Raw genomic sequence first — 15,804 nt, 5'->3', positions numbered from 1 at the left:
ATTTAATTCCAATCCAACAACTCGGTTGATTCCGGTCCCAAACACTCCAATATAAATAGAAAAATAAAATCGCCCATAAATACCTCCCCCCTCTCTATCTCTCTCCTCTCTCTCTCTCTCTCTCTCTCTAAAAAAAAAGAAGAAAAACATATACCCTAGATATCTACCTCTACATACGCATCTATATCCTGTATCTATCTCTCTCTAGCCATCTACGCCCGCATGCAACCCCGAATCCCATCACGCAAGATTTGATTTCCCCCGTTTTCCTATCTGGAAAAATCCGTGAGTTTCTCTTCATCAGTCAGTAGCCAATTGTTTGTTTTAGGTTTTTTTTTTTGTGTTTTTTCCATGGTGTGGATTCAAGGGTTGAGAAATCGTGTTTTTTTTTAAGAGAGAGAATGGCGTGTACGGACACTGGAGAGCTGGAGAGGCAACTGGAGGAAGCTGGGAACAAGCTGCTTCAACTTCCGCCTTCGGTCGATGAAATCCTGTCGCTTCTTGATGTAAGCCTAATTTTCTAGGGTTTTGTTTCGTTTTGTTTTAATTTTTTTTTTCTGACTAGTCCCCATGCGTTGGAATTCTTGGGTGTTTTTTTTTGTTAGTTGTTTTTCTTGCGCAAACTTCGCCCCTTGGGGCAAGCCCTAGTGTAATTCAGTTTTTTTTTTTCCCAAGTTTTGTTTTTTTCTGAGTAATTCATGTGCGTTGGTTTTGTTGTTTATACTTTTTTTTCGTTCCCCTCATAACTGAGTGTCAACCTCGACTACTCTCGGGACCTTGGTGAAGTGAAAAGTTCACTTGGGTTGCGTCTCATGTACCTGTAATCCTTCAGTCTATGAAATTTGGGGCTAGTGTGGAAATTTTCTACCAATTAGTGTAGCTCTTTATTTTCTGGGCCTGCTTGCAACCCTTGCTTACTTTGTTCATTTAATATAGATACCGTGACCACCATCGGTAACAATTAGATGTTTCGAGAGCTGCCTGAACCTTCAGTTGGTTCCTCCCCAGCCACTAGGCATTGACTCCCAAAAGATGGAATCGCTGGTCGCCAATACATGGTAGGCTGGATGCGTACTTTACCCAGATGGGACTCTTAATAATGGCCTCACCATTTTAGAGGAAAGATGTTTCTCTGTATAGGAGGAGGAGGGTTTCACTTTGTTTTTTTTACTTGCTATGTGTCGCCGGATTGACCTAATCATCTTTTTTCACCGCCTAGTATAGTTACATTAGATGTTACATGTTCCGGAAAAATTATGCGGGTAAATAATCAAGGTGAATCATATGCTCCCATGAATGCGGTGGGAAAAATGTATATTTCTACTTCTGGGCGGTGGACACTAGTTTGTACAAACGTAGAGTTTTTCGTTTTGTCCGTGTTGGATCTGCAATTGATGTTTGGATATTTAGACTGGCATTTTGGAAATTGGGAATTGTTCCTGTTCGTGGCTAGAATCTCTTTGGATCTACGTATTACAACAAATGCATTGGCTGTTTATTTCAGCATGTTATATTGTCGAAATTGAGTGGACAGTGATTGAAACTACCTCCTGCAGTCATAAAGCAAATAAAATTCATCTGGACTTGTCGGTGGCGCTATTATGTTGTGTAGTAATTATGCTGTGTAGTAGTTGGTTGTTGTCTGGCATGTGGTTTCTTAGGTGATCAAAGGCATAGAATACCTAGGTGATCCTGACTGACACATCGTCAATGTGTGGGGGGTATATTTGATGCGTGGGTGTTTACTGGGCCATTTTCCCTGTCAACTAAGTGAATTTCAAGTTAGGTTGCTGTCTTTTTATTCCAACGCTCTGACTTAGGGAAATATATTCAGAGCGTACAGTAGTCGTTCTCATTGACTGTCTTTCTGTTATAGGACTTGTATTTGATGAAGGCATGCCAGACTTAACCTTGACTGTTTGGAGGCACACACAAAGATGAGACTGCAGGGTTATTATATTTATCATTTGCTATGCAGATGAAAAAAATACACCACCCACTGAATTTTATTAAAAAGATTCGCAGTTCATAGTGGAAAAAGCTTTTGATCAATAACAGTATCATTCAATACACACTGAAGCAATTAGAAATCATAGTAATGGAACTGGGAAGAAAAACTCACAAATTTTCTAACTGTACTGAACTATTGGAATATGTTCTGGAATTCATTAAGAAGATGCAACTATGAAACTAGGATTATCCCGAAGATGCAACTCCCAAAATTTCTTTTGTATTCTGAGATAAAAAAATGACGTGTATGAGCTGTATATCTGGGGTATCCAACACTTGTGAAAACGAAGAAATGTCCCTGATGTGTCCAACCCTTGAGGAAGAAGAAAGTGTTCCTGGGGCTAACGGAGATATTGGTAGTAAGGGCCAAAAGGACAAATTAAGAAGAATTAAAGAAATTGAAGGTGGCAAGAGAACTTGTGGAGGATGGTAAAAATTTCACAGTGTGACATTTGCACCATACAAAACAGCACCTTGTAGCATTATCACCACCCTAAAAAACGTAGCATAATTTGTTAAATTACCCTGGGACTGTTTGTGTTGAACTCTGGGACTGTAAGATCCAGTTTTTGTTTTATTATCATTTTTAGAGGATTTTTTTTTCTTGACTTACAAAATTGCATAATGATTTGTTTGCTTCTTTTCTTAATTTGCTTGTTCATGCTTTTGAACCTTTTTCTTTTGTTATGCTAATAAGCAAGTTGAGAACTACCTCTCGAGGGTGGAGCAGTCGCCTTCCAAATCAATGCAAACTGCGCTTTCTCCATCTAGGAAGGCATTGGTTGCAGATGAACTTCTGAGGCATCAAGATGTAGATGTGAAAGTTGCAGTTGCTTCCTGCATCAGTGAAATTACAAGAATTACTGCGCCAGATGCACCATATGATGATGATCAGATGAAGGTTCTGGATTTAGTTATTTGTGTTATTGTATGATAATTTTTTCTTTTAATTGTACTTATCCATTTTCATATTATGGATTCACAGGATATCTTCCAGTTGATTGTGTCGTCCTTTGAAAATTTATCTGACAAGTCCAGTAGATCATATGACAGGAGGACCTTGATACTTGAAACTGTTGCCAAGGTCAGATCATGTGTGGTCATGTTGGACCTAGAATGTGATGGCCTTATTGTTGAGATGTTCCAGCATTTTCTGAAAGCTATAAGGTAGGATGTAATATTATGCTGTTCCACAAGTTCTTTGCTTATACTTTGTTAGAAAAACCAAGCTTTGGAACATTGCTTTCAGACTGTAATATTGATTCTATGTTAAATGAATTTGGTAGTGAAGTGGAACACGGTATTTTTTTTCTGGCACGATATTCTCATGAAAAACAATGCTAATCTGGTACTAGAGGATTAACGAAGTGTCTAATTTGATTGATCTGTTTCTTTTGTATATTGTACTTCATGGCTTGTGTAGGATAATTTGCAATTGATTGTTTTTTTATCTCTTTGGGTTATGCTTTATCATTTGCAAGCTCTGTGATGGGCCGCATGCTTGTGTGCATTAACAGATGATGGTGTTGTCCCTAGCCAGTGGAACTTTTGTTTGGATCTTGTCACAAAATCACAATATGTCTAGAGTCAAGAAGCAGTATTTTTCTTTGACACTGACATTATGTTGTTGCAATAGTATAGGAGGTGGTGAATCTATTTTTTTATTTTTTTAGTATTAGTCGACTAGAATGACTTAAAATATTAACGAAAATTTTCAAGGTTTCAGTTTGTCAATAAAGCTTGTATCTGAAACACTGATAAGTGAATGCATGCATCCACAAGTACAAGATTTTAGTTTTCTCAAAAATTTCCCGTTTTGAGGTACATATCTACTGTTATATTCGGGGAGCCATGTTACATGGACTCGTGTGTGGGTATTGTGTGTGGGTATTGGGTGCGGGTTTATATCTAGGGATCCAATTGGTAAATTGGAGAAACAAAATATATGGTGGTGGGGATACGTATTTGGATGTAGGTATGGGGATATGCTCAATAAGTATTTAGAAATATTTTTCTATCTATACACAGATATTGAAAGTTTGCGGAGAAAAATAACATGAATAAGACAGCTAAGGCTCCAAAGTCCAAAGTTCAAACTCTTTAACAATTTGTCACCCTATGAGCCTTGTTTTGGCTTCCCTTGTTTGATTCGAGCCAAAAAACTCGTAAATTGCGGTACGTAATGCATGCCGTAAATGTCTAAGCTGCGAAAACAAACAATAAATATGTGCTATAAGTATAACAGCCCATAATAGCCCTCAGGTGACAAATGCATAGAAACCGGGTGTCCGGCGTTGAAATGCCTTGTCTGGAACATATTTCCCACCCTCATCCATGTTGACACGGTGCTTCGTCCAACATGTACCATGTGAGTTGTAACATAGTTGGGGAGCTAACCTTTTACTCACCCCTTTCGTTCCCCATATTTGCTAATGTTTAATATTTGGGTTCTTAAGAAAAAAGGCATTCTATGTGTGGTAATTTGATTAATTGTTAAGCTCAGAGACCATAGTTGATCCTTGTTTTTGTTGAAATATCTTCAGATAGCTAGTCAGTTCCACTAAACGATCACCTTCTTCACTATGGTGGGCCTTTGTTCAGATTCATTCATTGGCTTTTTGTCATTGACCTTTTGGCTTTTGTGACGCCTATGATTTCCTTCGTGATGTAATTTGTGGATGTATTTTTTGCATTGGGAATTGGAAAATATTGTGGAGGATGTATTTTTTGCATTGGGAATGGGCGATATTTTTTTTGTGGGTTTCGCTATCATATAATTAGCATAGAAGGAAACCAAAGGGTGTAAAGGTATAATTATATGAATTTTTATGCTGTATTTTCTGAAATCAATGAATAATGCAGATAACCTTGGGTCCAAAATATACCCTTTTATGCATTAGTTCTTGAATTTTTTTTGGGATGCGCCACCTAATTTGAATCATGTAATCTTTCTCAATTCACAACCGAATCCTCGTGTGTGTTATCGGGTGTACATCAGGCTGTAGCGTTTGGTAATCAAAATTTGTGAAGAATTTGATTTTTCCATGGTTGAAGATGCACCTTTATAGGTTGTGTAATATGTGGTAGTCTGTTTCCAATTTTTTTGTAAAATTATTTTTCATTCATGTATGTCTCTTTGGGTAAATAAACTTTCCTTAAGCAGATAAAACTTTACTTGTAATGTCCGCAGATAAACATTTACTAATAAGACCACTTTGCAAAGGTACAACAATTTGAAAGTGCAAGTTCTATGAAATTGTACATGTTTCTGTTTTCAGCAGCTTATATTTCTTTTGTTGAACATCCAGGGATGATCACCCTGATAATGTCTTTTCCTCCATGGAGACAATTATGACTCTTGTATTGGAGGAAAGTGAAGATATTTCTTTGGAGCTAATCTCTCCCATCCTAGCTAGCTTGAAAAGCGAAAATCAGGTCAAATGTTATTTGATGGATTCTTCTATCTCTGTTGTTTGTTTTTTATGTTTCTTAGAAGGGATTTATTATCTCAGGGGGTTCCTGCAATTGCTCGGAAACTGGCGGAGAGAGTAGTTGAAAACTCCGCAATAAAGCTCAAACCGTGCCTTATACAAGCTATGAAGTCCCTGCGCCTATCATTAGATGATTACAACAAAGTAATTACTTCTATATGCAATGAAACAACTGATGCTGATGGACGTAATGATCGTAATACTTGTGGAGAACAGTCGGTATGCTATCTTACATCTCGACATGACATTCTTTTGTACATGGTTGACTCTAAGTTCTAAGAAGTGGAAGAGTGGGTGTAGTGAGAGTGCGCTGTTGTTTGAATAACCTGCCTAGGTAAGAGTAATAAACTATAGATTTGTTTCATGGTAATTCTAAATTGGACATTCTTTGGAATGTCTTAATGATAATCTTTACCGCTAGTGTTTCTACAAATTTCTGCTATTTATGTACCCAATTATAGCCTTGTTCAATTACATGTAAATAATACCCATAAATAAATGACAATTGACATAAAGGGTTACCCAAGTGAATCCAATGATGACGTAGTAAGTGGTGACATTCCTGTTCTGCAGCTGCAGTCACTGCTGGCTTTGTATGCACAAGCAATCCCACCTAACCACCATCCCATTGCAACTGCTGTGCAAGTACATCATCTGTGCCCAATCCCCCAATTGTATTGCTACCGTTCATCTTGCATGGTAGAAAATTTCCCGTGCCACGGTTGGTTTGCATCTATATGTCTTGATAGCTTGGTTAGAAGGGAGGAGAACTTTCCACTGGCTCGAATAACGTGTATCTGTATGATCAATCATAGGGAAACTGCGTTACAGGGACTCATGCAGCGTCCACCAATATTTGGATTTCGAGAAGGGCCAAATTAGGAAAGAAATTTGTTTTATAATTACGAAATTAAGTTGTAATAATACAGAATTCTTTTCATATAATGCCAGTATGTAACGATGATATATATTCAAGCTTACATTCATTGCAATTATGAGTAAGATGCTTTTATGTATTCTGTAGTATGTAAGGAGTTATGACAGTATAACTATATTTTCATATAAGGTTGTTAAATAGTTGATTGAAATGGCCTTTTTTTGAATCTTGTATCGACTTGAATTGTGAATCGGAAAAGATTCAGTCACAATAGGAAAATGAATATATAGATATTAAAGATTCATTTAAAATGAATACTTGGCCTTAAAACTTTGCGAAGTATGTTTCTAATACTTATTATGTAGCCTAGTAGGTAAGAAACTCTCATATGGCAACATAAGTGGGTTGCTTCAAGTCTTTAAGCCCTGCAACAATTTATGATTTATAGTATACAAGAATTAAAGAGATGTATTTGTCGATATTCGTGTTCATGTAAGAAATCACACTCAATAATACTTTCCATTTGTATAGTTAAAGTCTAGCAAATTATAATAGTAACATTTTGATGACTTTTTCCCCATCTGTTGACTGAAATGATAATAAGCTATGGAAATTTCACCAAACTACTAATAGTTCACTCATGAGAATGAGGTATCTTAGCCTTAAACATATATTAAATGATTATTTTAATGTTTGAGAAAAACTAGAGAACAAGTTTTCGACATGCTCTGAATACGAATAAATATTCTAATCAATTAGTGATCAGCAAAAAAGTGGTTTCATGAACTTAATGCATTGGAATATTTTGCATGGGAATATCGTTTCACGAACTTAATGCTCTATGAAGTTATATTCGTGTCTTTTCCCAAAATCATAATGGTACAATTGGTTTCATATTTGTCAATATTTATCGAACGCAACAATTGATTGGATCATGAAACTTATGGTTCATCACCCAATCTCCATAAACTTTGTTTCACCGGCAGGTTCGGATTGCTTTTTCATGAACCGTGAATTGAATAAGGAATCAAATTGTGAATCATGCGATTTGTCAACTTAATATATATGTATGTTACATATATGTATTTATGTACCTAATGTGGGAGCAGTTCATGGTCCCCGGCCGGCTCAAGCCTAGGTCTACCCCTAGATTCGGGGTTGGGAATTGGGTGCTAGTGTATTTCTTAGGATTGGACATGTCAAATCTACAAATTGAAGATAGACAAATATTAGTCCCAGTTTGGGTACGTGTTTGGGGATATGTTAAATAAATATTTGGTGATATATTCTTTCCCATACAAGTTGGCCAAGTGTCTTTTTTGGTTTGAAATTTGATTGACCAGAACATGGACAAGCCAATTAAGGCTCCGAAGTTCAAACTCTTTAATATATGCCGTGAGCCTTATTGAACTTTTTGTAATTGACTCAAGTCCAAAAAGTAGTTAATCTCAACACTTAATGCATGCCATAACTGCCCAAGCCAGGAAAAGAAATAACCTATGGAACGATGAAAAGCAGGGACATCAACACCTCAGGGATATGATAGAAATTGAACGGGGTCATCTTTTTATATAGTTTTTCAATTGTTGAATACGAATATTGTATTTGCAAAGTCCCAAAATTGATTGAAACCAATACTAAAACTTAGCACGAAAATTAAAATTAATACTACAATATTCAGAGGTGAGCCATCAAAAAGGCAAATTATGAGGCACAAATGACAAGTTTGTTATAATTTTTGACATTTGATATTAATTTTTGCGTTATGAATTGACACAACGACTTGTTCCCGCATGTCTTGCTTGAGATATTTTTCCTCAACATATCTCGCACGTGTTCCCTTTTAAATGTTGTTATAAATAGTTGGATACGGAGCATATCACACGTCTCCTCATTGTGTTGGTTACCAGTGTGTCCAACATGGATACACCAACCATTAGGCGTGCCAGGACTTCATAGGAAACTATAAATGTGTGCTATAACAGCCCACTTTGCCCGCAAGTGCTATTGAATAGGAACGCTTTGTCCGGTTTTGAAATGTTGTGTCGTGTATATATCCCATATCCGCACCCGTTCTGTACAGACGACACAGCATGGGTGCTTCGCCAAAATGGATCTAAGAAACATAGTGGGGAATTAGTTTTGTCCTGGGATAGCCATGATTGATCAACTGTCCAGTGATAAATCCACTTGGATTTTTATGTTGATATCTGACATTTGTCTTTTTTTTTTGAAGTAGGGGAGCTCTTTTCTTCATTGTTACCCTATGAAAGTAATGTTTTGCTAGTGGATACCATTTTGCTGCTGATATTGGTTGCTTAAATTGTCATTACCGCGGCAAAGGAAACAAATGAATTTGAAAGAAAGTGTATGGCGTAGAGCCTTAGATTCAATTGTAGTGTTTGGTTTTGAGTTTTTTTTCCCTTGGTACTTGACATTTCTGAAGCATGATTTGGTATTGACGTTGTACTGTGCTGATTTTTTAGACCGAGGATAGCAATTTGGCTAGGACATCTTCAGATTTGGCAGTTCAGGTGTGATCAAGTTCAAATTTTTTTTTTTGTTGGAATTTGTAGCATAGGCTTCATGGATATAAACTACTACTAGTCATTTGTTCTGATTTTACCAAGTCTTATGTTACTTCTTGGATGGATTGTGTCAGGATGAGAACAAGTTGGTCATGGCATCTCCTGAGGAGTCAGCCCAGGCATGTGGTCATCAGTTATTTTCTGTTTCCTTTTGTATCTAGTCTCTGGTCATCAGTTGATTCACTATATTATGCGGGGAAACCTTTTCCTGCAACTAATTTTGTCAAGGTTGTTATTCTAGGATCAGCTGACTAAAGAAAGCGTGCCAGAGACTCGGCCTGAAGGAGATCATCCTGTTGAGGACAGATCTCCTAAGTCAGTTATGAGTAATGGCGTTGCGGAGGCTGGGTGTGTGGACAGAATGGAAGATCATGAGTCATCAAAGGAGCGGGAGCAGGAGCAAGCTCACCAAACTGATCAGTCAGTTGATACTACTGTAACAAGCAATGGCGAACCTGATGAGTCTAATAGTGGGAAGATAACAAAATCAGATACTAAGGCTGAAGAAACATCCAAGAAGAGAGCAAGGAAACCCAAGTCTGTAATTAATTCAACTGACCCCCACGACTCCTCGCGAGTTGATGGTGATAAAGAAGCTGAATCAACTGCACATCATGAAAGTAGTCTTAGCAAGGAAGTCCATACTTCACCTTCTGGGGAGCCGTCTGTTGAGGTCCTGGTGCCTCCGGCGGATGAGAAAGAAAACATTCAGATGTCCTCTTCTAAAGAAACAGGTAGTGAGGCAATGGATGTTGCTTCTCCATCTTCCAGTGGGAATGTTCCTGTTGAGGGCCGTTCGGAAAAGGTTGGGCGAGCAAAGAAGAATGACAAAATGATTCGGGAAGTTGCTCCATCTGCTGATGTTTCTAAGGAGGCATCTGATGGTACCTTTGTTTCGGAAGGAAAGCAACAAAGACGGTCTGGGAAAAAGGCTACTGCCGGGCGTACTACTGAGGAGAGGACTCCTGATTTGGCAGATAAATTGAAGAGTGAAGGTGGGACTACAAGTGATTCGGAGGATAAACCATTGAAACTGTGTGTTAGGATGGATCGGTCCTCATTGAAAAATAAGAAAGATGGGAAAAAGCAAGGACGTGGAAAAGCTATTTTGAAGAAGTCTTCCGCCCAAGATGATGACAAAGTATGGTGTGGTTACCTTGGGAATTACTCTGTTTTATTTTTTCAGATCACTATCGTAAATGTTGTTCTTATGAACATTGTAGGAAATGATCCCTTCACCAAAGCCTGTCTTGAACTTAGATAAGAAGGTTGAAGAGGACACCCCCAAGACAAGTTCCAAGAAAAAGCGCACACCGGCGAAAGACAAAGTTGAAGAGGACGCCCCCAAGACAAGTTCCAAGAGAAAGCGCACACCAGTGGAAGAGAAAGTTGAAGAGGAAACCCCCAATACAAGTTCCAAGAAAAAGCGCACACCAGCGAAAGAGAAAGTAAGTATTATTAGCCCCTTGAAGTTTCCACGTGGATTTTTCGGTTTCCAGCTCTTCATTGCTGGAAAACTACCCGTGTATGCTATAAAAAAAGTGACTGTCGTAATGTAGTTCAACCACGAATTATGATTTATGACCACCGGTGTATATATATGCCAATGTTTGTATAGCCTACATAGGTATATATATGCCAATGTTTTCGTGGGTGCTGATTGTCGCCCCTGGGGGAGGGTGATATTGTGAATATTTGAATCTCATCTTTAAATCAGATGGCCTCAATGGTTGCTGCTTTCTGAGTTGAAAATGTGAGTCCAGTTGTTATGCAGCAGGGTTCGAAGTGCTTGCTGTTTGTTTAGACCTTAGTTACACGAAGCGGGAGCGGGAGCGGGGGCGGGGACGGGGGAGCCGATGATCACAGAAGTGTGGGAGCGCCATTGGGAGCGGTTAGGAAAAATTATTAAAATTATAAATATATTTTGGAATTTTATATTGTTAAATGTCAATATAAAAATATTATTCTACCACAAAATATTACTATTAAAATTATAAGTTTCTAGTTATATTTCAACATTTTTATTGTAGCACATGATTACACAATAGAGCTCTTTGTGCATATTAAGTAGGCGTAAAAGTTAAGGGCATTAATATGACTCTAGAAGGTTAATATCAGATGTGCTCACTAACAAGATCAAAACAACTTTAAAGGTACCAATTGCAACTTGAATCGTAAGTCTCTCAACCGTTTTTTTGGGTGTAAGTTCCCATATAGGTAAGGAACGAGTTCCCGTCGTCATTGGGACGGGTTTCTTGGAGTTTCCTTCGACGGGAACGCGGAAACGCGTTTCTGTCGAAGAAACGTGGGCATAGTTGAAGGTTCCTGCAACTAAGGTTTAGACTATTCTGTTGAAGGTCTGATGACAACCCTTTTTGTAGGGATCATATTAGCTGTTTATTAACTATATTCATCGGATAACTTGGTTAAGCGATGTGTTGAAAGTACTTTCTGGGCTGGCCTTCACACGGCACAAAGAGCTATAAGGTTCAGAGGTGACACTGTTGGGAATCTTGGGATTCACTTCCTTGAGGTGCAGTAGGGACATTTTTTTTTGCTGTAGTGGCTGTAGAGCAATGCCTTTTGGTGCGGTTATATCGTATCTTCCCTGTCAGCCTTTGGGTAATCTAGATTCATTTTACCTTATTTTTAAGCCATGGCATGTCGGGGTTCCCCTTTGTCAGTTTCAAATGTGGGGAGTCTATTGGCTCCAAGAAACATTTTCTGAGACTATTTTTGGCAAGGACTGATTGATTCAGTTTTTGCATCTTCTCGCAATTAATTAAGGTAGTGATTCTGATGTTATCTGATGCAACCTACACCCAAGGATATTGAGATAAAAGTGACATAGCAAAAAGAACGACAAAAATGGAAAAGATTCTCATGAAAGTGTACACGTCAGCCAGGACTAGGGATATTTTCTTCATTTCCTTGATACTCTACCCGCCCTGACCATGATGCTGAAGCATCCTTCTCTGGTTAATTTAAGGCGAATGATTCTTATGCAATATAATCAAGACACTGAATATCTGGAATACCAGTTGGAAAGGAAAGTCCTCTGGTTTATGTGAGAAGGAAACATTAACTAGAGATTTCTGATAAAATACGTGAAGGGAAAAAAACCTGAGTTCCTTCAGAGATATATGGGGAACTGCAAAGAGTCATGTTTAACTTTAAATGCTATTAATAGATTCTAAGCTGGCACTGTCTTTTTTTTTTGTGTTCCTGTGAGTGCTGGCGTGGTGTTTAAATGACAGTTGTGAGGGTGTGGAGGTTTTGCATAGTTGCATTAGCTTTGATTCATCGTCATTGCGTTTAGTATTGATGAAGAATTTGCTAAACTAACATCATTAGTGAACTCTTCATCTTGTCTCTTGCCCCTCCTTTTCCTACTCTCTCTTCTTACTTTCATTTAAGCATTAGGAGGTTTTCGATTTTCCGTGGAGCTGATGGGTCCTGTTAACTACGCTGGCAAAAAGTAAAGACTAAAGAGCATTTTGAGGAGATAGAGTGACTGGTTCAACTATTTCATCGAGTGGTAGTAGAGAGGAGGGGATAGATATCACGGTCACCTTAAACACTTGAACTGGTGAACAAGACAAAGTTAAACCTTGCCTCGGAGAACTGAATTTTATTTGAGGCTTAAAAAGCAAGGTTGAATTGAGCTATCACTGAGCTTTCTTGGCCTTCGATTTGCGTTTCCATTATGTTTGGACCAAAGGTGTCAATCCCATACTGGCTAGCGTACCCTTTTCTCTGCTGTGATGGTTTGTATTGGGACTACTGTGTATCTCAGAACCATTTCAGATTTACTGCTATGAATACTTCATATGTATTCAATATGTTTATGAATAACCGCAAAACTTGGGATAGAGAAATGAAACAAGTTCTAACCTTTTAATGTACCTCTACATTGGTTCTAACAGCAAATTAATGTATTTCATATATATGTTAGAATCATAAACCATCAGATACACATACATTGACTAGTTTATACCCAAGCAAGTTCTATGATAGTTTTTCAGAATCATAAACTATTGATTATTGAGGTTAGGACAAGACAAATGTTTTGAGATAAAAATACCCATGTACATATGGACTCCAATTTTTTTGAATTACCTTGAGCTCTAGTCTTTTTTTCCAATGAAAATGAATATCCTTGTCACTTAGTACCGGCCTTGTTGACTCCTTCCAAAAAACTCACTTTTATTTTAGTTGAAAATTCTGAAATATGACCGAAACAACCCCGTAAAAGCTGGTTCGCAGGGTATTCACTGGAACAGCTTTGTATTTTGGGTGGTTTACACCAAGCTACATCGCCCGCTTTAGTTGCGGAACGGTACGCTTGGTGCCATATGGGATTTGACAACTATGGTTTGAACAGCTAAAGCTGTGGATTGGTTTGGGTGAGAAGTGAGACCTAGCAAGAATTACATTCCTCTGTTTATATCCATGGCTTTGAACTCCTTTTTTGCACTTCTTAAGTAATATTTTCTGTCCATTGTATTTTTTGAAATTTGAACCAATTCTAACCAGGTTACTCCGTTATCATTTCAGGCATCTGATACTGTAGTGTATGGGCGTAACCTGGTTGATTCAAAAGTTAAGGTTTGGTGGCCAGATGATGAGAAGTAAGTACTTCCAATATCTAAGAGTGCCTGTGGTGTATTGGCATAACACTCAGCTGTTCTGCAGAGTTTTCTGCATCATAACCTGCACCTAAGAGTGCCTGTGGTTGTCTCTCTTTCTAGAAAAATATCTACACGGAGAGCATTGTTGCTTACGAAAACTGTTGCTGTTTTACATTTGCATTTCTATTCACATCTAGAGCATTGTTGCTTACAAAAACTGTTGTTGCTGTTTTACATTTGCATTTCTATTCACATCTTAATCCCTTGTAGTTCCAGGCATTTTTCTGGACTTCTTGGAGATGGAATGATTTCCTACTTCATTATTGCATATCTTTGTGACACAATGACAGTAATTATTACTCTTGCTTTGGCTATAAAAACGGAAAGAATTTGTTCTGACCATGGTTCAAAGTGTTATCACCTACATGCTATATGAACCATAGATATGGATATTAATCATGATCGCTGAAATGTGCTTTCGTTACTTGCAGGTTCTATGAAGGTGTTATTGTTTCATATGATTCTGTTAAAAAGAAGCATAAGGTTAGCATGCTCGTCCTTGCTAGGTTCTCATTAGGCGTGCGATAGCTATTTAGGTTTTGCTTGCATGTTATTTGCTTTGTAGCCGGTGTTAAGCTGATTCCGTGATCTGTTATTTTTTGCATTCTTGAACAGGTTTCGTACACGGATGGTGATAAAGAAGTACTAAATCTTAGACAGGAAAAATGGGAGTTTGTCGGAGATGACTCTATGTCAGATGCGGTGGGTTATTGGAAGAGTCACATTTTGGTTCTCAATACTTTTATGTTTCGTGCTAATGGTGGTAAATATATTTTTGGCAGGAACAAGCAGATGAATGCCGAAGTCCTGATCCTTCCCATGAAATGTACATGTTTCCCTTGATTTGTTCCCTAACTAGTTGCAAAATTCCAGAACACAGGATATATGAAGTTAAATAGTATACGTATAGTAACAAATCTAGATGCAACTTCTGCCCTTTTTTTTTTTAATACTGAAATCAGCATTTTTGTTTTTGTTGATAATATCCTTTGTGCATGTTTTGTAGTGTTTCTGCTAATGTGTTACTGCACATGTTTATATAGCCCCGAACTTCTCTGACTTGTGTGTGCTTCTTTGCTGCCACCAGGCAGAAAAAGAAGAGAGCAAAAACGAAGTCCGAACCATCAACAAAGCAAGTAAAGATGGAGGGTTCACGGTTGGGCAATTTCATTGTCATTTCTTGGTGTATTATTTGTGTTGATTCCTGAAATTTAATCATAATTCAAACTGAATTTAAAAATTGTTTCCAGAGGCGGAGGTGCTTCCTCTAGCAAATCAAAAGGAGCAGATGCAAAATCTGATAGTAAATCCAGAGTTGATGCCAAAGTTTCAGATAACAAGTCTGGTGATAAAACTGAGGATGCTAGGGATGGGAAATTTGAGGATCTTTCTAAAAAAGCTCGCCGTAAATCTAATGCTGATGGCTCCACAGCAGATGGGAAATCCAAAGTTGATGGGGGCACACCAAAGACCAGCCTGAAGCCAAAGTCAGGTACCCGAAAAACTGACGCTGAAGACACCCCAAAAACTACTGCTCCGAAAACAGCCAGCAAGTCCAAGGGTAAAGAAACCATAAGTGGTAAGAAGTTTAAAGATGGCTCCAGTAAGGTGGAAGAAACTGAGGGAAAGGAAGAGGAGACGCCTGAAAAGGCCAGCAAGTCCAAGGGTAATGCAAGCAGGAGTGGTAACAAGTCTAAAGCTAATGGTTCTGGTAAGGTGAAGGAAACTGAGAGAAAGGAAGACGAATCACCCGAGACAATCGCTGAGGGGATGTCATCAAAGGTGAAAAATACTGGCTCAAAGAGTGGAAAGAAGCGGAGAAGAGGAGGGGCTAAACGCTAATGATTTGCACCTTATCTGCTTGCTCACCTGATTTTCACAATGTCGTGTTTGGTCTTCTCTGCTGCATGCCTCGGCTGCAGTTTGCAGTAAAGTCATGCTTTTGGTACAATCCTAAAACCATGGCCTAGGGTTTGAATTCTGTTAGCCTGTTTAGTCTATGGTAGTGTTAGAATTAGTTATTGCGCATAAGATAGAAACCGTGATATTTTTCATGAATTGGTTAAACTGTGAGCTTAGCTTCTGTTTTTTGCCTAATATGTAGATTGACAGACTTCTGTCTTAAAATGGCTCCTATTCTGTGTCTA

The 15,804-nt window shown here is 38.2% G+C and overlaps 1 protein-coding gene and 2 long non-coding RNA genes across 6 annotated transcripts in view; 2 read left to right on the top strand and 1 right to left on the bottom strand.

The window, feature by feature from the left end:
- Window positions 1–5,311, bottom strand: part of LOC131317867 (uncharacterized) — a 13,810-nt gene extending 8,499 nt beyond the window's left edge. Inside the window, exon 1 of the long non-coding RNA XR_009197437.1 lies at window positions 4,939–5,311. This is a non-coding gene — a long non-coding RNA (uncharacterized LOC131317867). The remainder of the gene's footprint in view (window positions 1–4,938) is intronic.
- LOC131317864 (sister chromatid cohesion protein PDS5 homolog C-like) overlaps window positions 1–15,804 on the top strand; it is a 27,350-nt gene extending 11,546 nt beyond the window's left edge. The window contains exons 1-16 of one of the 4 annotated variants that reach the window (XM_058347542.1): window positions 87–285; window positions 395–506; window positions 2,708–2,911; window positions 2,996–3,177; window positions 5,319–5,445; window positions 5,523–5,720; window positions 8,865–8,912; window positions 9,041–9,085; window positions 9,214–10,107; window positions 10,190–10,414; window positions 13,524–13,597; window positions 14,089–14,140; window positions 14,273–14,359; window positions 14,440–14,483; window positions 14,745–14,813; window positions 14,908–15,804. In XM_058347542.1, coding sequence (XP_058203525.1) covers window positions 402–506; window positions 2,708–2,911; window positions 2,996–3,177; window positions 5,319–5,445; window positions 5,523–5,720; window positions 8,865–8,912; window positions 9,041–9,085; window positions 9,214–10,107; window positions 10,190–10,414; window positions 13,524–13,597; window positions 14,089–14,140; window positions 14,273–14,359; window positions 14,440–14,483; window positions 14,745–14,813; window positions 14,908–15,499 — 2,946 coding nt within the window. In that variant the 5' untranslated portion in view covers window positions 87–285; window positions 395–401 and the 3' untranslated portion in view covers window positions 15,500–15,804. Of the gene's footprint in view, window positions 1–86; window positions 286–367; window positions 507–2,707; window positions 2,912–2,995; window positions 3,178–5,318; window positions 5,446–5,522; window positions 5,721–8,864; window positions 8,913–9,040; window positions 9,086–9,207; window positions 10,108–10,189; window positions 10,415–13,523; window positions 13,598–14,088; window positions 14,141–14,272; window positions 14,360–14,439; window positions 14,484–14,744; window positions 14,814–14,907 lie in introns of those variants that run through there. The other 3 variants (XM_058347538.1, XM_058347539.1, XM_058347541.1) reach the window with 3 other exon arrangements.
- LOC131317868 (uncharacterized) lies at window positions 12,305–13,207 on the top strand. The gene is made up of 2 exons (XR_009197438.1): window positions 12,305–12,424; window positions 12,472–13,207. It is a non-coding gene; the product is annotated as an uncharacterized LOC131317868 (long non-coding RNA).

Source organism: Rhododendron vialii, chromosome 2a (genome assembly GCF_030253575.1).
Source record: "Rhododendron vialii isolate Sample 1 chromosome 2a, ASM3025357v1".
Classification (NCBI taxonomy): Eukaryota; Viridiplantae; Streptophyta; class Magnoliopsida; order Ericales; family Ericaceae; genus Rhododendron; species Rhododendron vialii.
This window is presented reverse-complemented; position numbering and strand designations above follow the sequence as displayed.